Source organism: Heteronotia binoei, chromosome 4 (genome assembly GCF_032191835.1).
Source record: "Heteronotia binoei isolate CCM8104 ecotype False Entrance Well chromosome 4, APGP_CSIRO_Hbin_v1, whole genome shotgun sequence".
Lineage (NCBI taxonomy): Eukaryota > Metazoa > Chordata > Lepidosauria > Squamata > Gekkonidae > Heteronotia > Heteronotia binoei.
Genome location: NC_083226.1, coordinates 39241646 through 39269087, shown reverse-complemented (window position 1 = coordinate 39269087; position 27442 = coordinate 39241646). Strand labels below are relative to the sequence as shown.

Below are 27442 nucleotides of genomic sequence, written 5' to 3'. Positions count from 1 at the left end.
TGTGAAGAGTTTGACGCTTTGCTGATAAAAACTCCCACATCCAAATTTTGGGATAGATGAGGGGCAATAAAGTGAAGCTTAGTCCCAGCAAGACACGGGTGCTACTGGGGGTGGGAAAGATTGTCCTGGGGTTTGAGGTGTTTCCTATGCTGGACGGGGTTACATTCACTCTAAAACAACAAGTTCACATTCTGAAGGTGCTGCTGGATCCAGGCCTCTTTCTGGATGAACATGTGGCAGCAGTGACCAGGGGCATCTTCTACCAGCTTTGGCCTTTCTTGAATAAAAAAGATCTTGCCACTGGGGTACATTGCCCTTGTAACATCTAAGATTACTGTGATACTTTTTCTGACTTTGCAGTGTCCTTTTAGAGACAGTGACCAGAACTGTACACAGGAAAGTATTCCAATTGAGGCTGCACCACAGATTTGTACAGGGGCATTACAGTATTGGCAGTTTTATTCCCAATTCCTTTCCTAGTAATCCCTAACAGTTCGCCATTTTTACTGCTGCAGCACACTCGGTTGACACTTTCATTGAGCTATCTACTATGACCCTAAGATCCTTTTCCCTCTCAGTCTCAGCAAGTTCAGACCTCATTAGCCTATACTTGAAGTTGGGATTTTTTTTTTGTCGCAGTGTGCATCACCTTACACTTACCAACACTGAACATTTGCCACATTGTTGCTCACTGTGACGGAAAGCAATGGGTTAACCATAAACTGAAGACGCACAGGGCTGCGTCAGGTGACCTGAGGGTGGGGGCAAAGTGCTCAGAGCTCTCAGGGAGGGAAAAGAAGTGGAGAAAGAGAAACTGCAGAGGCAGTCAGTCAAGTTGATGTCTGACAGAGTGGAGGCCTGTCAGAGAAGTCTGTCAGTGGGGACCTGACAGAGACTGAGAGGGTCAGTTCGAGCCTGCCAGAGAGGCTGAGAGGACAGCTGATCCTGTGAAGGAGCTTGAGGCGGAGACGGGGAAGTCTTCCAGAGGCTGCAAGCTCGACAAAACCAGCCAAGAGGGCTCTGTGTGTGTGAGTCAGTTAAGACCGGAATGGTCACAGACACCTAGAGACTACTCTGAAGATCTAGAGAGGAGGTTGAGGGAGTGGATGTGGGTCTGAGACACCAAGAAGGGCTGAGAGGAGAGACTCCAGTCAAGGGGTGAGACTAGACACATCAATCCCAAGAGGCCAGACCTCGGCTAGAGGTGGAGAGTGAGTTAAAGGGAAACTGTGAACTGTGTAACTGTGACTCAAGAAAAGATAAAGTGAATGTAAAGCCTGAACAACTGAACAACGTATTAGCCTGTGTAAATATCTCCCATATCCCCAAGTTAAGAACTTTGTGTTACAATAAATCTGTGGTTTAAGTTAAAGTTCTCAAGAGCCTATATTGTGTGGGAAGAACAAACAAAGCTGCTGTGGTCCCATCAAATAAACAAGTAAAATACCCCGAAGAGACTGAAATAAAGAGGTCCAGTGAGGCCGTGAGGTGGGCGCTGCTATACTCACTCACTCAGTTTGTGAAGGTCCTCTTGAAACTCTTCACAGCCAGCCTTGTTTTTCACCATCCTGAGTAATTTGGTGTCATCTGCAAACTTGGACACTATTCATCCATAGTTTCAGATCATTTATGAATTAAATAGTACCAGTCCCAATACCAGGACCCCACTGCTTACTTCCCTTTGTTTTTAGAACTATCCATTGATTCCTACTCTGTTTTCTGTCATTTTAACCACTTTTTAATACATGTCAGCAAACCCGTCCTCTTATCCCTTGATTGCTAAAGTTCATTCAGGAATTTTTGGTGAAATACCATGTAAAGAGCCTTTTGAAAGTCAAGGTATGTAATGTCTTTCAGGCTATAGTCATCTATATGCTTGTTCACTTTCTCAAAAAGCTTGGTGAGGCAGGAGTCAGACTTTTCTTTGCAAAAGCCATGCTGATTTTCCCTTAGCAGGCTTTCTCTGTGTGCCTAATAATTCTATCTAGTTTCTACAAATTTGTCTGGGATAGATGTTAAGGCTGATTGGCCTGTAATTTCCTGGTTCCTCCTTTTTAAAAATTGGGTAAACTTTTGTTTCGCTACTCTCCAGTCTTCTGGTTTACCAGTACCCTAATCAACTCCCAAGGCAAGGGAAATTGGTTCTGAATTGCCATGGCAGCACCTTGGTGGGTTTTGCTGGGGCTTTAGAACTTACCTGCCATAATTTTCCTCCTGTGCTGCTTTGTGCCAACAGCTGGTCTCTGCAACATGTGGCTGTTCTCTCAAGGGCAACTTCTCGGTTTGCTAAGGGGCTGTGGGCAGTGAAAAGACCAGGGAGATGGCTGGAATAGTGGAAGAACTGAAATACACCTGACAAGACATGGGCGAGAGCGCCATTTAAAGCCTATGACAATGGTAACAAAGAAACAGTGCTTCTCTGCCAATGTTGTGTCTGCACAGTGCAGGCCATTGGAGATGTTTGGGTTAGGCAGAGGCTTATTGGGAAATGACCTTAAAGAGGCAGCGGCATGCTGTGAACAGTTTGCTTGATACTTTGCTGATGAAAACCCCCACATCCATATTTTGGGATAGATGAGGGAAAATAAAGCGCAGTTTAGTCCCAACAAGACAAGGATGCTACTGGGAGTGGGAAGAATTGTCCTGGGTTTTGAAGTGTTCACTATGCTGGATGGGGTTACATTCTCTCTAAAATAACAAGTTCACATTCTGAATGTGCTGCTGGATCTAGGTCTCTTTCTGAATGAACAGGTGGCAGCAGTGGCCAGGAGTGCCTTTTAACAGCTTTGGTCTTTCCCAAGTAAAAAAGATCTTGCTACTGGGGTACATACCCTGGTAACATCTAAGTTAGATTACTGTAATAGGCTTCAATTGAAGAGGCTCTGGGAACAAACAGTACAGACTGCTGCTGTCTGGAGTGTCTGCAAAAGGATTATATCATACTGATCTTGTTCCACCTCCATGGCTTTCAGTATGCTTGCAGGCCCAACTGACTTTCAAAGCCTCATATGCCCTGGGACCGGCAAACCTTAAAGACTACCTATTCCCATGTAAACCTATTAGATCATTAAAATCATAAGAACCGCCCCCCCAGATGGATCAGGCCAGTAGTCCATCTAGTCCAGCAACCCGTCTCACACCATGGCCAACTAGTTCCTCTGGAAGGCCAACAGAGCAGAGGCCAAGGCCTTCTCTTGATTTTTACTCCTGGCTCTGGCAGTTCCCCTCAGTCACCATGGTTAGTAACCACTGATAGACTTACTCTTCATGAGACAATAGCTAGCCATTGATATTCTTCAGTGAGACACTAGCTATTGCCCTGAAATCAGGAATGGAACCAGCCATGGAAAAGCATTCTCCTGAAGCAAATTAAAACTTAGTGTGTAACCTAGTGTGTGCTTGTTTGCCAGACATGGATCATGAGAAGCCACCATCAGCATCTTTTTCTGGAATATTAATTTAATGGCAATGCCAATCCTAAGCAAGAACTGGAGCACTAATTAAAGTCAATCAACAAGAGGAACTGGGTTCAAAATACCTATTGAACCAGTTTCCTGCATACTATTTTCAATAGTACCCAGTCCTGATACAGCAACTACCACTCTCTCCCTGTCCCTTGATGATCAAGTAGGCTTCCCAATCCCCAGGTCCCAGCGGGGGATCCCCTGGTTTTACAGGCTTCCCCCCTCCCCCAGCCAGCTGACCAGGGGGGGAAGCCCCACCCGCACAGCTTTTATGCACCTCCATGAACTATTCCCATAGGGAATGATGGGGAATTGATCTGCGGGTATCAGGGGCTCTGAGGGAGCTGTTTTTGGAGGTAGAGGCACCAAATTTTCAGTATAGCATCAAGTGCCTCTCCCCAAAATACCCAAGTTTCAAAAGGATTGGACCAGGGGGTCCAATTCTATGAGCCCCAAAAGAAGGTGCCCCTATCTTTCATTATTTTCTATGGAAGGAAGGCATTTCAAAAGGTGTGCTGTCCCTTTAAATGTGATGGCCAGAACTCCGTTGAAGTTCAATTTTGGTTATCACACCCTTGCTCCTGGCTCTGCCACCAATGTCTCCTGGCTCCACCCCCAAAGTCCCCAGATATTTCTTGAATTGGACTTGGCAACCCTATGATCAAGCCTTTATCCATTTGTGTATAGCATCTTATAAAACCTATTTGCCTCCGTGTGAGTTATAATCAATTGCAAATGAAAAGATGAGGAAAATGTGCTTGAGTGCCAGCATTCAGTAAGTGAAAGTAAAAAATGCAATGACTAGAACATACAAAGAAATATGGAGAAGTTGATTGCCACAAGTGTTTCTCAACTTGACGGAAGTAAAGGCACAAAGGGGGGGGGTAGAGAATTGCACATGTATTGGATTAAGATATTGTCTGCACAGTTGTGTTATATCAACCTACACTCCCTGTACATTAGATTTAGAAAAAATGAACACATAAATTAAAATGAAATAGCTAGTCTCAACACAACTCATGTGAAAGTTATTTGACACAGGTCAAATTCGTTCCTTGCTTTTCAGTGCACTAGAAATAAAGCCACTCTTCTCTGTACAAAACTGTGAAGCAAATTATGTCATAAGGATGTACTATGAAGATGTGATTGTCAAAGACTTAACACAATCCAGAGAGAGCAAGTGTAGAATGGCCAATAGAGGGAAAAGAACACAAATAAAAACAGACAGACATTAGCTTTACATTAGAAGGGAAAACCCAAAGCAATAGACAAGAACGCAGAAAAATCTGAGAGTACAGATGTCATGACATTTATTAAGAGGCATGCTACAACTAGAGTTGTTAGAAAAAGAGTTAAGTATAGATACTCAAGTAATAATCAGCAAATACACAAAATTTAAAATAAATGGAGTATACGGCAGTGTACAGTAGTTCAAATTAACCATGCACTACGCAGTTAGAAAATAGTTTCTTTAATATTTCAACTTCTTTGCATTTATAACATCAAGTCATCTGAACAATATGGAATCCTTTTCCCTCCTCCAATGCCACAAGCTGCTTAACAAATGAAAGCTGGTATTGTTGCTTATCAAAATATACAAGACAATTGATGTTTTATTTAATATAAAAACCATTTTATACTTGTTCCCAAAAACCTTTTTTTGCCAGGTAAAAAATGTTGTTACAAATATTTACAGCATTTTCTTGTGTTAGATGAATATTTTTACAAACTTAAAAAGGGACTTAGGAACACATGAAAAATTAGGGAATGTCTGACTCCTGTAATCATGCTCCCTTTTTTGAATACAGTACTACACAGTCCATTAGCCCCTTGCCTTATGCCATTACATTTGGTTCACATTTTTTTAAAGTAGCTTCTCTCATCGAGTGGTCCATTCACCAACAGCATTCATTTAAAAAGGCCACTTTACACAGAGTCCTTCAGGAAAGAGAGCTGGAGAGAAAACTGGCAAGATGTCTCAGTATATAACTAGAGCAGACAATCTTTGGTCATTGCAATGAGGTGACAATCCAGTGCAACAATTTGCTTGGTTAGCCACCATATTTTGAGAGTCTGAAGTGAACGTTTATAGGAACTGTAGGATGAATTGGGAAAAAAGCTAAAACATTTAAAAGATGAATCCAAATATGAAGCTGGTTAAGTTTTCCACTATCATCCCTAATACTGGACATAGGTTCAAGAACCAAAAGTTCTGCCAAAACACATATCCTTCACTTATCATGGAAGGTTGTCTTCATACTAAGGTCTCCACTAATGTATTGTTTCTCCATTGCATGGTATTGAGGCAAGCACAGCCTAACAATTTCACCTGGATTCCTGCATGGTGCAGCATATTGATGCTACAATGGTAGAAGGCAAAGGGATAACAAACCCAAATAAAACAGTTATAACTCATTGCACACATGACAGTTCATGGGTCATTTGGTTTTTACTATATAAATACATATTTTCTTGAAAACAAGAGTATTGATTTGTAAAGACTGAAATAGATAGCAAAAAAAATACACATCTACTGAAGGCACATAAACTTTGGTCCCATTTTGTGTTTTTTTCCTTTGTAAAAACCCTGAAATTAAGTTTTTGAAGTTTTTCAAATTCAAATAATTCCTAATTGTTAAGATTTGCTCCAGAAAGAGAACAGTCTCATATACAATATACATATCTTTGCAAAGACAATTAGGAGTTAATTTGCTTCAAGAAAATCTCTGTGCAACTTGAACAGTTTTCAGCACAACTGTTTAAATCTGGCAGTTTTGTTCAATTACCAGTCCACAAAAAAGTAAAAGGCAAACAAAAATTGCTTTAATGCAGTTAACCACTCAGCCCCCTCTCCTTTGAAAATACCAATACATACTACATATAAGAGGATAAAGACTGAAAAGGAAATCTGAGGTTTCTTCATTACCAAAAGAAAGCCTATGCTATGTTTTACAGCAACAAGATTCCACTGCATACAATTTCTTAATTTGTGAAAAGAAAAAAAGAGGTGCCACACAGACAACTCAAGGCTACATTTGGGTATATAGGCACAGGGAGCCCTCAAGGTATCCTCCAAGCACAGTTGTAGTGCAACTGGCAGGGAGACAAAAAAGGCAACCAAGTTTGGGAAAGGCTTAACAAATGAGTATTTGTGTTAGCTGAGTAAACAGTCCAAGTTTTAATTACAGTTCTAAAATTTGCTTCTCCAATTTGGTAGTAGGGCTAATAAGCAAAGACTCCAAGACACTGAACTGTCAAAGCACCTGCAAGTCTGTGTCAACCACAAACATACTCTTTCTTTCTTTAGCCAATTTTGAAAGGAAGGAAGTGACAGATTACTATTCCTTCCACTTTCTTTCCAAAACTAGCAGCTTTTTGCTCTCCGGTTGAATGCTATTATGGCTTAACCTCTAGTAATGAGTATCACAATCTATTAAAATACACTATTTAGTTGAAACATAGTTTTTAAATATAGCTCTTCCACAACTCTGATAAGCCTTTTACCTGAATTCAAAGCTATTTTGGCTCTGGTCTGTTATGGTAATTTGGAGTATACCATATCACTTCAATCAAAATTTCTTTCTTACAATTAATTGGATTTTGTTAAACCATGGATTGTTATTTGAGATACTGTTTCCTTCCTCCAGTATACTAAAGGCACTGTTGCCAAGTCTTTGCAGCCAAAATGCTAAAAGCTTGTTAACTGGTTATGGGCCTGAAAGTATTTTATCAGCTTTAGAGTTAGTGATTCGAATACCTGACAAGAAGGAGATTGAGAACTGAACAGCTTTCACTTCCAAAGCATTTACAAGGGTCACACAGTGTTAATTCTCAATTGCTTTGCGGATAAATGGTGAGAGAGTAGAGAAGAGACTCGGCTGATAAAATGTTAGCAAAGATCATGTACTCTGGAAAATTGGTCATTCTATACTAGGATGCTTGATAAGGAGACCTTTGCACAGATGGTTGCTATCCAATAACCACATCCACTGAAGCATCTTAATTCTGTGGAACACTCATTGCAAATTATGACAGGCAAAGAGAGATCTAATGCTAAAATTCTGCAGTGTAGGAACAAAAAAGAAATCAGGAAAGCTTGTATTGTCCAAACTTCAATTAAAGATGTTGCCTTCAAAAGCATAAGGTTAAGGTGTCTTATCTTTAAAGAAGGGAGAGTAAATCAAACTTGCTGTAAATGGAACCATTGTTTTAAATGCAAACAAAGTGTACTGCCATCGCTCACATATGCGATGGAAAACAACCTTCCAAAAATAAGCCAACCACAAAGTGTTGAGAACACATGCACTACAACAAAGATGATAATATAACTAGGACAAGACCACACAAGATGGTCATCTACCATCCAAATTTCTGTTAAACTGTTTTAAAGGTTTAAAAATGTATGCCCTACAACATAAACTGCAATTAGTCTAGAAATGACATTTTCTAGGGACAGAATGAAGCTATTTCTCATGTTGACCATTTTTCTCCCTTAACATTACAAAGTTGCTTTCTTTTAGATTAGTTAAGTCAATAAATTAAATGCTTGCAATGTGTATCTCTGTATACACATGATATTTCTCACTGCACACACACACACACACACAAACGCACACATAAACACATCACCCTCACCCTTGATATTATACACTGCTAATGCTCTGTCTCAAAACTTCAGGTTGTTTTTTTCCTGCTTCACAGTTACATTCAACTCCAATAATGTGCCCCCTTTGTAGCAGCATTAAACACATCATGGTGACCAAACTTAAGGTGTCTGTAATTAGTGAGGCAGCGTATTCATTACAGCCCTACTCCAATAAACTAGTTAACTCGTGCCTAACTAGGTTGCCATCCTGAACATGCTTACCTAGAGCCATGTTCCACTTATATCAACAGAATGAAAAGATCAAGTGCCATACTGGAGTTAGGCACCAGTTTAATTACATTGCTAGACTGAGGGAAGATCTTGATACCCTTTGCTGATTTGCACACCTTTATTTTCAAATGGCTGTGAAGTCATGGTGAACTTAGGGTCAGTCATTAGTGGACACTAAAATTTCCTGGTGTAAAGCAATATTTCTGCTGACAAGTAAAAATGCACATTTCAGTCAAGTGTCCAAATGTTTCCCATCATGATCAGTTGAACACCTCCACACTATTACAGCTATATAATTTAAGGCAGCAGTCAAGGCTCACTGCCTATCTTTCATCTGACAGTGATGTTACCAAGAAGCTAGCATTTCAAGGATATTTACCAAGGTCCAAAATTAAAAATTAGCATTTTAAAAAACTCTTAATGCTATAGACTTCCGCTAAACCACATCTGCAGAATACTTTGACTTGCTAAAAATCCCCAAGATGAATAAACGCTACCAGTCATTACACTCCATTTCATTTCTTTCTTTTTTTAAAAAAAAAAATCTGTGTCCAACTCCAAAGCTATTTAAGGATCGCCCTTAAACTTGAGGATACTTTACAAACAATGAAAAATTTCAGTAGACATAACACCTTGAGACACCTCTAAAACATTGTATTACAATCATAGAAATAACTTGTATATACCTATATTTCACAAAAAAAATAAGAATTGCATCTCATCTTGCTCTCCAAACAAGAGTGAACATTCAGTAATGAAGTTATGATGTTTATGAAGGAAAGCAAGTCCACATTTAGTACAGCAAGCCCAGTTCTGTTGGGTAAAAAGGAATCCTGAGACAAAAATATTCTCAAAGAGCCAATGGCTCAACAAGTTAGATACCATCCAGAAACTGGAGAACATTCTTTAGAGCCCAACAGTGATGTCACTCAGCTGCAACCCCCAACATATTGTGAAGAGGCTTATAGGATGTGCACTGAACTGCCTTCAGCGTCACCTCCCCCATCCCTGTACCAAAGCACCAAAAATCTGATTTGACTATTACTTATTAAAAACATTTTTAAATCACCAAACTTTTAAAAACTAAGACAAGGAAAAAACTTTCACCAAGCCACAATACAGTTTAAGATACTTCAGATAAAACTCTAAACTATTGTATCATTATAAGCACATAATAAGGCACATAAGAAATTAAGTAAATACACAGTAATTCTTGATTTAAGTATTAGAGATTATAGTGGTACAAAAAACCCTTGAGGTTTAACTTTGTATTTTTAAACAAGACCTTACCAAAAATAACCTTTCTAAAAATTTGTCAAACCAAACGACGGACCTGAATTTTTTTCCTTAAGAGTGTAAACATTTTTTTTCTCTGAAAGAAATGTAAAAAATCTGAAATCAGGACAAATTTCAATTTTCTCCAAAAATCTTGTTACACATCATTTCATAGTAATAAAAACTAAACTTCACACCATGATTTAATACCTAGTTAAAAATGTCATTGAGAGCACATTAAGACAATTTACCGGTGTCTACTCTTTTGATTTGAAAAATTATTCCAAGGAGAAAGAAGGCCCTGCCTTTCCTTCAATGTTTTCAACAGGTGTTAATTAAAATGTTAGTACATTTTAAAAAATGTCCATAAAAGGTAAAAATAATAGTTCTTTAGTATTGTAAAGCTATCTGCTAAATTTAATTTGAAAGCATTATTTTGATAGGGTAATTTAATGGGGCCCAGAAATGTTGTGTACAGTCATTTTGGAATAAATTAAATCCTGATGTTCCTGAAATCATTTGAAAAAGGGGCTTCTACAGAAAATATTTTGTTATTAAATAGTACAGAATAAAATTTCATGGAGAATTATTAGCCTTTTGAACAGCAATAGATATGGAAAGATCATCCCTTGATTTGTTAATGCACATGAACTTATCGCAAGTTTCATAACTGAAGGATGCAGCGTTTGTCTTGACTACTCCAGTCTCTGTCTGTGGGTAGTACTCTTAACTGTGGGTAGAGTCCTTAAAAAGAAAAGTGTCCAACCAGTATCAGATTGTAGATTTGGAGAATGAAACTCTGAGGTGATGATTTTCTCCAAGATTGTGATTATGAACCTCAATAAGAGCTTGGATTGCTTCCTCAACTGAACCCAACTGGATGAGAGCCATTTTGCGGTCTTTTCTGAAAATGAAAAGGAATCCATTAAACCTAAGTGCATCTCAAAAATAACATCTCAAAAACTTTATGAAAGCCAGTGTGGCTTAGCAGTTAAGCATGCCAGACTGGAATCTGGGAGAACAATATTCAAATGTGCATTCTGCCATAAAGCTTACTGGGTGACCTTGGGTCAATCATTATCTTAGCCTAACCTACCACAGATGATTGTTGTGCTGATAAATGGAGGACAAAATAATCTATACAGAACTAAGCATCTTGGGGGAAGGGTAGGATTACAATGCACTAAATATAAATCACAGTATATGGCAAGAGAAAATGACAACTGCCAAGACTGGCGTGAAAATCCTGCATCGCATCTCATGTTGGTCCTTGGATCCATTTCCATAAAAGTGAAAAAGAAAGGCAACTATTAAAACTAGAAAATCTTTCTCTGTGAGAAAGAAGGATTGACAAATTAAAAAATAGCATGCTTCTTCCTTCTGCCTCAGACTACCAAAATTTTGATTACTACATGATGATATTCTGTCAGACCAGGGGTGTCAAACTCATTTGTTACAAGGGCTGGATCTGACATAAATGGGACTTTGTGGGGCCAGGCCATGCATATCATAAAATGTAAAGCCAGGTAGTAGAGATATAAACTTTATAAAGGATACAGAGAAACACAAGTAAAATTAATTTTTTGCTTAAAACACAAACATGCGTAAAACTCTTGTGATAATTTGGCAATGTAATTAAAAAAAATAAAACATCAAGAAAAGGCACAAGGATCACAGCAGAAACTAAAAATATAAACCAAAAATATAAAATACTCTGGGCTTAGGAAATGGCTGGGCATTGCAAGCTTCTCCCCCTGCCCCCAGGTCTACTTAAATTGGAAATGGCTCATCAGTGTAATATCCCCTATGGCTGTGGGTTCCTAGGTCAGAGTACTCACTAGGCACCAGTTCTAAGGTCCAATCAGCAGAGACATGCTGGCTTAAAGCATCAACCCTTTATTTGCAAAGTCACAAAACTCCAGCAAGGAACAGCTTCTAACTGGTCATATAAACACTAAAAAGTGAAACTGAACTCCACTCCATTAAAATAACTGCAATACAGACAAAACTGCATGGAAAACACAGCATGGCTTTCCCATTAACGTCTCTGTGCCCACTATGACTACTCTGGGGGAGTTCATGTGGAAAATCCATTCCACATTTGCTTTGCAAGCCCAGAATTGCTTCCTGCTTCAGTCTGCAAAGACAAGGAGGAAGGAGCTGGGAACTTTGGCAGCCTCGGAGCTTCAAAAGGTGGGGAAGGGGGGCTGATTAAAGACCTGGGCAGGCTGGTTCTGGCCCATGGGCCAGACATTTGACACCACTGTGTTAGACCAACAGTTCTACCTACAGCTTCCCAGCTTGAATTACAAGAAAACTGTTGCAAGGGGAAGGACAAGCTTATGCCACACAAGTCTGGGTTAACTATGTTTCATCTCTGTATACTTCACTAAACAGTAATTCCACATCATTCCTCATTTGCTGTCTTTAATCATAAAGTCTGGGAGCATACAGCACGCTTCTCAAATTTATTGTATAAACTTACGGAAAGAATTTGAAGTTTTTCACATTACATCCAGCACTACCAAAAAGACTCTTCAGGTCCTCAACTGTTATAGAAGGTCTGTAAACAGAATTGATTTACTTAAATTACTGTAGCATGAGATCTCAATCCATGTATTCTGGAAGCACCAACAATCATAAGATTACAGAGCACTGATACAGTAGTGAAAGAAAGCAGTCATAAAGCAACCAACGATATTAACATTTAATGTAAACCAGTATCAAAAGCCAAATAGTTCATAAACAGCAAAGCTTTAAAAGTATAAAATTGGAAATCAGATCACAACATAAAACTGTTAAAGGAGCAGCAAAAAACCTAACAGAATAAGACCCCTGTTGTCACCCACTTCACCTCAGTTTTGGGGAGACACAGGTAAGGGTGTGCAATGGTCATCTCTAAGGCAGGTAGTTCTTCAAGCACACTGGGGTGAGGCCATTTAGAGCTTTAAATGCTACAGCATTCTGAGGTGGGCCCAGAGGGACACTGGCAGGCAGATTACTTTTTCAGTACTTGAGGAATATGTTCACATGGTCTGAAGCACCCAGCAACAATTGCTGGAGTTCAGCAGCTCTGGATCTGGCAACTTTCAGCCTTATCCTGTGAAAACTTAGCAATGTCCAGTGGCAGGATGACTGCACTTCTGGTGACATCAGGGGTATGTGACCTAATATGCTAATGAGTTCCTTCTGGACTTTTTCTACCCCCCAATAAAGCCCTGTTTGTAACACCTCAGGCAGTCAGATTTACACAGATGCAAATGTATGCTGGCTAAGAGAAGCTGTGTCGCTGCCACAGAGTAGGCATGAAGATGTACTAACTGATGTGTTAATGGTATTAATTTCAGCTTCATTTCCAACACTCCTTTGTTACTGGGTGATACACTGTGGTTGCACCCTTATCCGCATCTATCAGCATCGTACTGATGCTGCACTGAGCAATTTAGAAGAGTACTGCAGTTTGTTCTAAGCTGAAAACTATGATTTTGATTACCTTCCTCTGTTTCTTTGCAAACCACTTTCAGTCTCCAGTGGGGGATGAGGGAAGGCATGGCAGAAATGCCTAAATAATAATTTAATATACTATACCGTTGTTGAAAAGCAAGTTTTCAGATGACTCACTGTAGAATCTAACACATCTGACGTCTAATCCTCCACAAAAATATGTGAGACACTCCCTTTTGAAATCAGTGCAATGTATAAGCTTGGAACTATAGACAACAGGACTGAAAAGCAGGCAGGTACATTGTCTTCTGAGAGCAACTTGCTCATTTCACAGTACAAGCCAGTTTCAAAACTTTCTAAGTCATGTGTATGCATAAAATTACACCCTAGATCAGGCCTGCGGTTTACAAATCAGACTTATCTACTACATACTCTCTAAGTAGGATACTTACGGAATGTTGGAGAGGTGCAGAGTGGCAGATGGCGGGAAGATATTTTGGAAGTTCTTTGAGCCAGGTTTCTTAAAGCGATGCAAAGGGCTATTGCTATAGTCCTTAGTCAGGCCCTGGTCCTCTTGTCCCTCACGAGGGAGCTGTACTGTCTGATGCTTTGAGAGTGTAACACGGAGCACCTTTCCATAAAGTTTCTGTCCATTTAAATGATTCATGGCTGAAATTTTCAAATAAGGAAGTTAAGAAATGGAACAGCTACTCTGATTTTGACCTCTAAGAGTCTTCTGCAGTTATCAATTATGGATATAATTTGATATACAATTTGCCTTATCATAATTCTCGATCACATTTTTTTCATATTCTAAAAGCTGGAATTTCAAATTTTCAGATGATTTGCTTTGAAAAGTATAATGTTACTACTCTCATTTGGGGCGAAGCAAGCTTACATCCTTCCTTTGAGTAGTTTTAGAGAATCAGCAGTTTGGTACCAATTTATACTAGTCACTTTTAACCAATTTATACTAGTCACTTTTAATATATTATTGCTATTACTGACACAAAAATGAGGGTCTCTAAGTTTAAACTACCGACTTTCCATTTTTTCCCAAAAGAAGATACACATCCTGCTTTAAAGGTATGGTGTAGGGGAGAAATTAATGAAACAGAAGACCTTGGAATATTTAAAAACTACCACATTTAACATGAGATGGGAATGAAAACAGTAGCACAAAAGCCAAGCCCTTTTACTGACAGCTCATACCTAGCTGTGATTGAGTTGCATCTGCCATCTGAACCAAGGCATTTTCCTTCTTATTAAACATGATTTTCACACGATGGACATCACCATAAACACCTGCCCAAATGAAAAGAATGTTAAGATGCCTTCAACTCCCAAAGCATCAATTACAACATACAGTTACTGCAGTATCTTGAGTATGTTATGTCATGAGACATCTTTTAAGTGAATACATTTATAACCAGGAAGCGGGTATATTTAGAAATAATGCTTGGGATTGCAGAGATTTTGAAGCATATATTTTGTATATAAACACACAGATTGAGTTTTATTTTATCGTAAACTGCAATACTGAATTGCAGCCTGGAGAAATAAATTTACCATGATGCAGTGACTACTGGAAATAATGAAATTAGCTTTTCAGTTTCAGTTACAACTATTTTTAAATTTTATTTTATTTTATCAAATTTATATCCTGCCCTCCCCCGACGAGCTCAGGGCAGCTAACAAACTAAACATTATAAACAAAATAAACATTAAAAACAAAATACATAATAAAATAATTCATAAAATTTACAATCCTAAAAACCAAGTTGTGCATTTCTAATTTCTCTGATGTTCTTGTTTCAGTTATAAAATGCAGTGGGGTTGTCGGTGCTAAACTATGCACACATCTGGGAATGATACAGTAAGAATCTTTTAACATGTGTGGATGATCATCCAGCAAGTTACACATAACCAACTACAATTTATCTAGTGGAGCAGGTTGTTCTAATCTAAGACTTCCTATATCAAATTCTGCAGTTAATTGTAAAAGACTCCTCTGGAATTTACTGCAGTTTTTTAAAAAAACAAAAACAAATCAATGTAATGAAAAGATACTGTTAGTTTGTTAATTTAGTACAAAAACCAACTTACCAAATAAGATAAAGAGACCATCTGGTGTGATTGCCTGCATTAAATAAGGCAAGATTACAAGTCTAAATATATATATATATATTTAATTCATAATATTTACAGTTTACCTTTCTGAGACTCAAGGCAGATATAAGTGACAAGATTACAAGCCATAACAAAGTAAGAAATATTATCTTATGGTTGCCAAGAAGCTTTAAGAGATATTTAGACTATCCATAAATATATTATAACAAATTAATCTTTTCTGTTTAAAGTCATGTTTACTTAATTCTCTAAATCATTAACAAATGAACAATGATGTCAGGTATTTTTCATTGGTAATACTATTATATTCAACTTCTAATTTACATATTAATAAGTACTACAGACTAAGCTGCAATCTACAACGCTGTTATGATTAACACTATATATATTAGCCTTACATCAGGATTCAGATTGCTAACAAGCAAGACAGAATTTCCAGGAATTCCAGTAATTCCTGGGATGGCCATCCGACCAGTCATGGTAGAAGTGGTGATTGCAAGAGGACCAAGTGCACTGGGAATAGCTGGGACCGACAGACCTGAGAGTCAAAAGAATTCCATAAAAGCATGTAGAAGATTCACTTGCTACTCATTTTTGATAACTGTTTAAGTAAATTTACCACTATACCACATAATACATGTTTCTTAAAACAAAACAAAAAAGTCTCTACAGTTCCTTTCATTACCGGCTCAACTCCATTTACTACCATATTAATATCTGCAGCTCACTTTGATGTTGCAATTAAAACACCATCTCTCCATAATATTTTTGTAATAATCCAGTTATTGATGGGTTTATTTTTATATACCTAGTTAGGTTAAGTGTAAGGTTTTAAAGCCATATATGTTAGTGGCTTATATATACTAATAAGCTAATTCCATTACACTATTCATCCTAATACTGCAGAAACATTTCCATGTCTCAAAAGAGAATGCTATCCAAATGCCCTATTCAGGTGCTGAACTACAATCAAGAAAGATGTTGAAAAGTTATATAAAGCACATATTATGAACAAGCCCCCCCGCCCAAAGCACAAAAGGCAAGAGAGACAGGTTAAAATATACCAAAATTTCTCTTTTCTTTTGTTCAAATATGTGTATTTTTCTACTTTTTAATGAACACCAAGGTAGTAACAGCAACAGAAAACAGAATATATATTAAAAAGGACTTGCCTGCAGCTTGGGGAAAACCAATGGCAGGAGCAAAGCCAGCAGCCCCTGCATACGGTGAAGAGATGATGCCTGGAGTGCCTAAAATGAAAAACAAATAATGCAAAATATTGTACACACAGTACATAAAGGACTTGGGAGCGGCTTAGTCTGACACTTAATTTGGGGGTTAGATCCACTCATTCAGTTCCTCTGGTCCCTTTAGTTCATATGCACTAGTAATGACTGACTTTACAGGCAATCACAGGATCAAATGGCTTTATAATCTGCATAGTCCTGTTCAATATGAAAATACAGATTTCACTCAAGCATGCATACATACAAGGCTTGCTAGTATTTAATGTCAAAATCACAGCTTGTGGTTATATAAGTGAGGCGTGTATTGTAAATTACAAATTGAAAACATCATTTGAACCCACAATGTGAAAAAAATATGACAAGCATGCAATTAAAAACTATGTTCAATGTATAAATTAGTGTATAAATACACAGAAAGGAAAGGAAAGGTCCCCTGCGCAAGCACCAGTCGTTTCCGACTCTGGGGTGACGTCGCTTTCACAACATTTTCACGGCAGACTTTTTACAGGGGAGCCAGTTTGGTGCAGTGGTTAAGTGTGCGGACTCTTATCTGGGAGAACCGGGTTTGATTCTCCACTCCTCCACTTGCACCTGCTAGCATGGCCTTGGGTCAGCCATAGCTTTGGCAGAGGTTGTCCTTGAAAGGGCAGCTGCTGTGAGAGCCCTCTCCAGCCCCACCCACCTCACAGGGTGTCTGTTGTGGGGGAGGAAGGTAAAGGAGATTGTGAGCCGCTCTGAGACTCTTTGGAGTGGAGGGCGGGATATAAATCCAATATCTTCTTCTTCTTCTTTGCCACTGCCTTCCCCAGTCATCTACACTTTCCCCCCAGGAAGCTGGGTACTCATTTTACTGACCTCGGAAGGATGGAAGGCTGAGTCAACCTCAAGCCAGCTACCTGAAAACCCAGCTACCGCCAGGGATCAAACTCAGGTTGTGAGCAGAGCTTAGGACTGCAGTAATGCAGCTTTAACACTCTGCACCACGGGGCTCTTAAATACACAGAAAAGGACAGTATAAATAGATATGAATAGATAAATAATTTTTGTCTGAGTATGCACAAAATTTATTTACTTTATTTATACTTTGCCTTTCTCCCCAATATAAATGCATGGGTGTCACACTTTTCTCACATTATGTGTTTAGAGAGTGTTTTCAAAGTTTACAATACACCCCCCATTTTCACATATCTTCTTGTACTGCTATGATTTTTGTGCATTTCTTGAAGATGCTCCTTGTTTTTAATTCAAGACTCACCATAAAGCCATTTAAGGCATGTTATTCGAAACTGAAATTCTGACAAAAGAATCCAATAGCCTGTATATTCATGTGATCCACAAAAGCCATCTTTGGATGCAACCCTTTTGAAAACAAAGCCAACCTCTAAAACAAAATCAGCATACATGTAGGAAAGAAAAATATAATATGCTGATGCATAGAAACAGCCTGAAGACAGAAACCAGTTTATTTGCATTTCCAGAAGTACAAGTTCACAGTCTAATGGTGATATTGTGATCCTTGTAAAAATTAGCAACAAATTGGCCTATTACAATGAACACATGCCCCTCCATCTGAATGTGTTATTATCTTTAATCTTAATCTTTACAAAAGCTACAACAAATCAACCTATTTTACATCTGCAATGTATTCATTAGTACCTTATATGATTGGTAATTGACAATATATGTTCTACTCGTTTATTCACAGTTCCAATTTCCATTGTAAGTCATTATATATAAGCAGACAGTAACAAAAAGCTTATTCAGCCAGGAAGGATCTGCATGAATACAGATACCAAAAACAGACATACAATACTGCTGTGTTTGCCTAGAAGAGCAACAGTCTGAGCAAGCAACAGTCAAAAGTCTTTTCCTACATATCATGGAGTTCAGAATTCTAGTAAAGCAATTAACCTACTTTATACATTAAACAGGATGCAACTTGTAGGCTCAAAGCAGAAACAGTTCACACAAATGAATGCATCTATCCACAATCAGGATAAGCCACTACCCCGGTTTCATTTTTTTTCTTTAATAAATTTTATTGAAGTACAGTACAAGATATAATAGTGATAACAGGTTACATATATATAAGTAAAAGAAAAACTGAAGGAGAGACGTATATATGTCTATGATGTCAATATAACATTATTCCAAGAAAATAACCAAGGACAGGCCTAAGTTAAAAAGTACATCATTTTCCTATGAATTACCCTATGTGGAAGAATATCATCTTCAGTAAGATAATCAATTACTGGAAACCAAAGTGCAATAAAGAAACTTTCATATTTCTCTGTTACTGGAAAGCAAGTAATTTTGGACATTATAAAGTATTCCCATAAACGGTGTTGCCATGCTAATATGGTCGGAGGAGACTTATTGATCCATTGTGAGGCAACTGTGGCATGGGCTGCAGAAATAAGAATGTGTATTCTCTGAGCTTATCTTATCATTTTCAGGGTCTGTCCAATTTCCAAGCAAAAAAATTTCAGGAACTAAAGGTATAAATCTCTATTTGTGATTAAAAATATTTGTTTCATAATTTGGCTCCAAAAATTTTGTATAGAATCGCATGTCCACCATCAATGGAAATACTCTCCAGTTTTCCCACATTGCTTTACACAGGCTGAGCTTATAGTGCCATTTATATGATGTAGAAAACTAGGAGGTGAGTACCATCTCATTATTAGTTTATAAGACTGAAGCTTAATGGGGAGTATTTTAGAAGTATACGACTGGGAGGACCAAATTTCTTTCCATTCCTTAGAAGTAAAACTGTTGTAGTCTGTTTGCCACAATTTCTGATATTTCAATAGGGGTTTTGGAGCTGTATTAAGTATAAATTTATACAGTTTGGAGATAAGCTTAGTATCTTCTACCTGCAGAATCATCTTTTCAAAATCAGTTTCAGGTCTGGTTGTAGCGTTCTGAATTGTTGGCATTGAGAAGGTTTTCCATATTTGGAAATAATGTAACAATAACATCTTAAAACCAATCATCTTTTCCAATATTGATTTCTCTATCAATTTGCCTTTGACAAAGAAATCAATAACTCGGGTCAACCCTGCTTTATAACATAAGGTAAGTATTTCTGTAGTGTCATCTGACCATTCTTGGTTTATGTAGGAGGATTGGAGGGATAATCCTGGAGCTGTTTCTTATATTTATTACAGTTTTTGGTAGCTGTGTGAAGGTAAGTATATTTATCCTTATTGATATTTTTAGGGTTTGAGTTCCAAAAAAAGTCAAAAAAGTTAAGGGGTGCAATATCTCGCTTTCATTTTTTAAGCCTGGGGCTGGAATATTACTGAATGGAGCAGCGTGCTGTATGTAGGTATATTTCTGCTCAAATTCACGCAGTACTACATGTCAACTTTTATAAGCAGAATTTTGTAAGTTTGGAGAGTTTATTATTTATGAAATCTGCTTTAGAGCTGCCCTTCCCTGAAGGACAGGGCTCAGGGCAAGGTACAACACAATACATCATTAAAATACATCATAAATATATCAATTAAAAACACAGTTAAATTCAGCAACACAGGAAATAACCTAAAGATGGCACTAAAAGTTCTAATTAGTGTCACTGTCTCACAAGAAAGTGGGAGAGAGTGCCAGGAAGGTGGAGGAGGAGCTGCTGTCCTCAACCAACCACCTTGTGGAACAACTCTGCCTTACAGGCTCTGCAGAACTGCATCAGGTCTTGCAGGACTCAGATGTTGTTTGGCAGAGAGTTCCACCAAGTTGGAGCCAGGGCAGAACACGTTCTGGCTCTGGTTGAGAACAGCCAGGTGTCTCTTGGACCAGGGAGCACCAACACATGCTGATCTACTGAGTGCAATGCAATGCTCTTCTGGGGGTATACCAGGAGCGACAGTCCTGGAGGTACATAGGTCCCTGACCATTAAGGGCCTTAAAGGTCAACACCAAGACCTTAAACCTGATCCGGTACTCAACTGGTAACCAGCAGTGCATCTCACACAGCACATGATGGATACATGCTGCATGTGGAGCTCAAACTGGTTTTGGATAATTAATCTTTTGGTAAAGTCTTCTCCCAAGCAAGGACATGTAAACTTCATACCAATATTTTACTGATGTTTTCAGTGCAAAAAAACCAGCAAAAGTCCAATGCCAGGAGACAAAAACAATTTGTGTAACAGTGAAATTAATTTTCCCACCCTTCCCTCAGAGAGAGGATGATAATATTGGATTTATATCCTGCCCTCCACCCCCGAATCTCAGAGTGGCTCATAATCTCCTTTATCTTCCTCCTCCACAACAGACACCATGTGAGGTGGGTGGGGCTGAGAGGGCTCTCACAGCAGCTGCCCTTTCAAGGACAACCTCTGCCAGAGCTATGGCTGACCCAAGGCCATTTCAGCAGGTGTAAGTGGAGGAGTGGGGAATCAAACCAGGTTCTCCCAGATAAGAGACCACACACTTAACCACTACACCAAACTGGCTCAGGGCTGTTTAAATGGCTCACCCTCATTTTATCCCTCCAACCACCCAATGAGGTAGGTTAGGAAGAGAGCAACTAGCCAGTCCAGTGCAATTCATGGCAGAATAGGGATTTCTTACCAAAAGCAGCAGCCATAGTGGGGTCAATGGAAGGCTGCCCATCACCTGAAGGAAGGTCCAGACGAGTAAAATCTCTGCTTTTGTCATTGTTGTATTTTACATTAAGGCTTGTGAGCTTGGAAAAGTCAATACGAAGAGTGCAGCAAGCATTGTAAATATTTTGACCATCAAGAGTCTATGAAAGCAAAGTGAAAATATCAATGTTTAATCAGGTTTCTTGACCTAGTGATAGACATCAATCAGCACTTAGAGACTTAAGGAGAGCAGAAGGGACAGGTAGAAGAACAACTCAATGTTTTCTTTTTCATTCCTTGTGTTCTTCTATGTCCTAGACACAAGGAACTGTGAAACAGTATATTATCATTGTGTTTCTTGAGCTATGGGGCCACATATATTTAAATGATGATGGTGAGGATGATTGATGATATAGCCAAATGAACTAAAAACTGCATTTATTTTGTGTTTGTGGTATACTATTAATGTTTTTCCAATCAGAGCACTTTACTGTAGCTAATTATACATAATTATAACATTGAACAGGAATTTATGCTCCACTGCATAAAAGAGTGTGGAGCAATAAGCATCTGAAAAAAGGCACAAAGATCAATGTTTATAAAGCGGTTGTGATGACAACCCTCATCTACGGCTCCGAATCGTGGGTTTTATACCGTCATCACCTGCGACTCCTTGAGCGCTTTCATCAGCGCTGCCTTCGCACCATCCTCAACATCCACTGGAGTGACTTTGTGACCAACACTCAAGTCCTCAAACGGGCGGAGGTTACAAGCATCGAGGCACTGCTGTTGAAGACACAGCTGTGCTGGGCAGGGCATATTTCCAGGATGGAAAACCACCGCCTTCCCAAGATTGCCCTGTATGGTGAACTTTCCACCGGCCATCGAAATAGAGGGGAACCAAAGAAGAGGTACAAGGACTCCTTGAAGAAATCCCTTGGTACCTGTTGCATCAACCATCACTAGTGGTCTGACCTAGCCTCAGATCGCAAAGCATGGAGGCACACCATCCACCAGGCTGTCTCTTCCTTTGAGAACGCACGCATAGCTGGTCTTGAGGACAAAAGGAGATTGAGGAAGAATCGCACTGCTACAGCACCAACCCCAAATCAGACTTTTCTCTGCAGCCACTGTGGCCGGACCTGCCTGTCCCGCATTGGTCTTGTCAGCCACCAGCGAGCCTGCAGCAGATGTGGACTACTGCACCTTTCTTAAATCTTCGTTCGCGAAGTCAAGCCGAGAGAGAATCAGAGCACTTTACTGTAGCTAATTATACATAATTATAACATTGAACTGGAATTTTTATTTAATTCTAGAGGCAAAAGAAGATTCTCCTACAATTTATTAGCATTTCACGAAACATATTTATAACTCTACCCAACAGTCCTAACAACAGTCCTCTGAATTGCTTTGAATGCTTTATGAAAATTTTAAAGAATCTAATAATTATGACAGAACTAATAAGTCTGTATGACAATCATTACATTGGCTGTCAACTATATGAGCTATACTCACATACTGTACTCAAGTAACTGAGACTGGCAGAATATTAAAAAAATGTTAACACCAGCAGCAAAATCAATATTGTGTGCAGCAAATCAGGAACATACATTTTTAATTCAAAGAGATGGATAACTACAACTTACCATTTTGGCACACAGTGCATTCATTGGATCAGAATATTGAAGCAAGGCCTGAAATTGATTGTTCTTTGTGAAAGTGATAATCTTCAAAACAGTCCCGAACTTGGAGAAGATCTGCATAAAAATTCAACCAGTCAATTCACATTTCCATACCTTTCAGGAAATAACTGGAGTTCTGAACTATACTTGATAACCCAAATAATCAATGCCACACTTAGGGGAATGGAGACTTCAGCTGAGTCTATAGTACATTAATCTCTCAACAGAATGACAACATAGCTATACTTTACTGCTAGTTCAGACCTGAAGTGATTTAGTTGCCAAGATACATTTCTATTTATGCTCTGAGGAAAAAAGTAGAATGTATTCAACCAGATCAGGAAGTTTTTCCTATAGGAAACCAAAATACTTTTCATTTATTTATTACAATGCAACAGAACATAATTATTCATGTGTACAAGAAATGTACAAGGGAACAGTATATAGGACATAAAATGTTTAACATGTATAGTTAAATAGCCCAAATATTAAATCTGATTTAAATACAGGGCTTGACAATGAAAAAAGTAACCTGAAATTTATGCTCAAGTTCCTTACCTGATATAGCACTTCTAGAGTTACAGGGTAGAAGAGATTTTCAACTATAATTCGAAGAACGGAACTCGGAGCAGAGGGCAGTCCACCCTCAGTTGGGACACCTGATAGTGCCAGACCTCCAGACTGCACGGCATTTACTGCTTGTAATGCAGCTTGTGCTCTCTATGGGAGTGGGTATAAAGTAGAGGAAAAACAGACATGTATTGTACACATTTACAGGAAACCTAACAGCATGTAAATTACACTACGTTATTTTAAATTTGCCATATGCATATGCAGACTTAGTGAGTGTCATTTCAGGGTAAAGAACAAATTTTTTTTTTGAGTTTCCAAAAAGGCAAGTTTCTGGAGTAGTAAAAAAAAAAAAAAAATTAAACTAGATAATTCATTTCCTTTTAAGCTTCAAATGCTCCATGTCCTTTTTAACAGACTATAGCTGAATGGTTCATTCTCCTTCAGGTATTTTGACAACTCTATTGTAAGCCCCCAAACAAGAACATAAGACAAACTACAGAACTATGAATGTGGATGATCTAGCAAGTAGGGTTAAAGAGTTAACACAACTTAATATAGTTTAATATACATACTTTTTCAGGGACAGAGGAACCAGCCCCACCTCTGAGTGGAGCTGTGTTCTGTAGAATCTGATTTGCTAAAGAAGCACCAGAATGAATGTAGTCAAATTAACTGGCCACTAAATAATGAGCTCATCTGCTTTGCAATGAAGTAAGTTGATTACGTTGACTGTTAAAGGTAGACAAAATTCACACAGCAATTAAATTCTAAAGGTAGTAAATGCAAGTCTTCAGACTCATTTGTCTGGGAGGAGGAAACATACAATTTAGTATATTTTGCAGAAACTAGATTCTAAAACAAATACTGGGATCACAAGAAGCCTCTCTTTTACAATCTATCTATTGTTGGGAGGCCAGTCCAGCTGCGCTCTGGAAGATCTGGACCTGGCATTGCAAGCCGTAGTGAAATGGCTCAGGCAGAGTCAATTGAAATGGAATCCAACGAAGACAGAGGACCTGTGCCTGAGTTACAGCGGCTTGGGTAGGGAATTCCCCTTGCCAGCCTTCGATGGGACGCTACTAGCGCCAGTGTCGAGGGTCAAGAGCTTGGCGGCGCTCCTGGAGCCTGACAATGGAGGCCCAGGTAGCAGCGGATAAGGGAGTAGGTTCCATACCTGGAGCGCGACAACTTGGCAACAGTGATCCATGCAACAGTCACCTTGAGAATAGACTACTGTTAACGCCCTCTACATGGGGCTGCCCTTGACTCAACTTTGGAGGCTGCAACTGGTGAAAACGCAGCAGCCAGATTGTTAATGGAGTTACGTGTACGAGAGCACATTCAACCTGTGCTGAAAGAGTTACACTGGTTGCCCGTGGCGTTCCAGATTCACTTCAAGGTGCTGGCTATAACCTTTAAAGCCCTATATGGCCTGGGACCTGTCTACCTTCGGAACTGCCTTTCCCCATCTCATCTCAACGCATCTCAGAGAGCACTATGTTAAGGGTCTCAAAATCTCCTTAAGATCCCTGGACCAAAAGAAGCTTGATTGACCAGCACTAGAGCCAGAGTGCTCTCAGTAATAGCCCCCACTTTGTGGAATGCCCTCCCTGAAAACATCAGGGCCCTGCGGGACCTGCTAAAGTTCTGCAGGGCCTGTAAGACCGAACTATTCAAGCTCGCCTTTAATGGTTAGGGGGAGTGGCTATTACCTTCAGCACCAACAATCTCACTGAATTAATATAATGGAAATCAGAAGCTTGCCATCTTGGATTTTTAGTATGTATGGAAATGTTTTTATGTATTTAATTTTAATATGTTTGTAAATTGCTAATGTTTATAAGCTGTTGTTAGCCACCCATAGCCTGTCGGGGGAGGGCGGAATATAAATCTGATAAATAAATCTGAATAGTATACAAATACTCAGAATAGAGGCAGAGTAGCCTTACTTCATGAAATGGGATAAAAGCATGCCCATTTCCTATGGAAATAGCCTGTTCCAGAATTCCATGTGAAAAGCTAACATTCAACCTGGATAATGAATGGCTGATCGAAAGAGCAAGAAAAGCGAAGGAGATACCTGTAGGTTTTGAGAGGGAAAAATCATAACAGCACCAAGTAGTATGGCTAATATGGCTAATTGTAGTAACACATAGAATAGAAGAGGGAGATCACTATGATCTCATTAGTTGATCACCATCAACCTGAATGTTGCACAAATTCTGGCAAATCCAACTTAATATGCAAATGCCACAGTGTAACTGAAGCTCAACTACTCAGTCTGAAATTCAAAAGACTGGTCTCACTTATATTACATACCTGTAGATTTCTCAAAACAGTAAATTTAAGTGGCTCAGCAATCTTTCACATATTACCTTATTAATGCATTTTCTTGAAAACGGCATACTTACTGCCTGACTGGGCAGACTGTCCGTCTTAAGTTCTCTGTGATTGGAATACTGGATATAAACAGGCTGGCTGCGGAGGTGAGGAGTAACAGGAGTGTAGTAGTTCACCATGGTAACAGCAGCTTCTTCTGAAGCCATTTCTAGGAAAGCCTACAATTAAAAACAAGCAGAACAACATTTTAGTTTGTAAAAACTCCCCAAAAACTGCACCAACCTTGCTGGTAGCTTGCAATGTACCTCATCAAAGCATTTATAATAGAAAACACAATTTTTAACCTCAGCTAAAAATAAGCTATTTGTTATTTTTATTATGTAAGTGTATGCTCACTAACCCACAGAAACCTTGGCCATATAATCATTCTGCTAAGCCAAGTGCACTAATAATCATCAGATACTGAGACAATGCCCTGTCCTGAAGAAACCATTAATATTTTTTTAAACCATGCAATTTTATGAGAATAAGTAACATTAAAGTGGTGTGGTTGAGTGGAGAACACTAAGAGGAGGTTATATTAATAGCATTACCAAAAAGAGTGCCGTAGTATCAAGGAGGGGAAATCAAGTGAAAAACGTATGGATTCAGGTGCCCTACTCATTGCCTATTAGTAATATTTTGGGTGGATCAACATCAGCTGTTTATGTTGCCAACATGAATAAAAGCATGTGCTTTTTCAGCATCTTTTGTTCCACTGCCTTTTACATTTCCCCTTGGCATAGGTTAGAGCCATAGCAAGTCACTAACAGTGAAGACATGTTCTGAGATAGAACAATGAGCTGACTGCAATCAGCAATTTTTGGCTGCTGTAGGACAGAGACAGGGGAATGTTACTGTGCAGGCTAAGATGCCCATTTTTTAATATAGTGACAAATGACAGATTACTGACAATGCTTTGCAGGGTGGAAATAAGTGATATTTTAGAAACCCAACAAACTGCAGTTCATCATGAAATGTAAACATGGTCACAGACTCAAACTGTCATGATATATGCCAGGATGAGTAGTCTTCAACCTTTTCGAATATGGGGCCCAGTAAGCTGCAAGCACCTGGCAGAAAAACATGATTTGAATGTCACATGACAGGAAGGAAAACTAGAGTTAAATCCTCCATGATCAGCAGACCAAAACAGACGGAACAGGAAACACAAGCCAAGCGCCACAAGATATATCATAGTGAGGAGGGATGACAACAGCTTTTTTAATAAAACCCTCTTCAATGCTGTTCCTGGGGGAGCAGCTTTTTCAGGAGGCATTTTGAGCTGCAGCTAGGAAGGCAGGCAGGAAGTCCCTTCCTCCAACAGAGATTCTGATATCAAATCTAAACTCAAGTCAAGAGCTATGGAGAATTTTTTTCCCACTCTTGAGTGACACCACCTCACTGTCACACTGTTCTCAGCATGCCTACATGAGGCAGAAAGGTATGCCACCCTTGCCCTCTGTTTTTATGGCATCTGTTACAATCCTCCCTTTCTTCATCTGGAGCTGAAGCCTTGAAAAACCAGGAATCCTGTCATCTGCCGCAAGGTTTGAATGCATGCCTAAGCAAACTGGAGTTTGGCTCAAGGTTTCTGATACTACAAAGCCTACAATCGCACTCCACATGGAAAAGAGGGAGGAAGGAACAAGTTGAATTCATGCCAGCAAAACAGCAATTTGTTTGTGACAAGTAACTTGTGATAACTGAAAGCAGCCACTAGAAGTTACTTAGAATAAATCTTCAAGCCATAAAGTTTCAGTATAGTTTATGAACTTTA

At 39.0% G+C, this 27442-nt stretch overlaps 1 protein-coding gene across 4 annotated transcripts in view; it reads right to left on the bottom strand.

Annotated features, from left to right (window-relative positions):
• Positions 1-4919: 4919 nt before the first annotated feature.
• PTBP3 (polypyrimidine tract binding protein 3) overlaps positions 4920-27442 on the bottom strand; it is a 65431-nt gene continuing 42908 nt past the window's right edge. For 3 of the 4 annotated variants that reach the window (XM_060237140.1, XM_060237143.1, XM_060237142.1), the window contains 11 exons: positions 25695-25841; positions 23269-23430; positions 22675-22785; positions 21015-21189; positions 16362-16439; positions 15588-15727; positions 15166-15199; positions 14272-14364; positions 13512-13728; positions 12101-12178; positions 4920-10519 (listed from right to left, as the gene is read on the bottom strand). In XM_060237140.1, the coding sequence (XP_060093123.1) occupies positions 10387-10519; positions 12101-12178; positions 13512-13728; positions 14272-14364; positions 15166-15199; positions 15588-15727; positions 16362-16439; positions 21015-21189; positions 22675-22785; positions 23269-23430; positions 25695-25841 (1368 nt within the window). In that variant the 3' untranslated portion in view covers positions 4920-10386. Of the gene's footprint in view, positions 10520-12100; positions 12179-13511; positions 13729-14271; positions 14365-15165; positions 15200-15587; positions 15734-16361; positions 16440-21014; positions 21190-22674; positions 22786-23268; positions 23431-25694; positions 25842-27442 lie in introns of all 4 variants that reach the window. The other variant, XM_060237141.1, reaches the window with a different exon arrangement.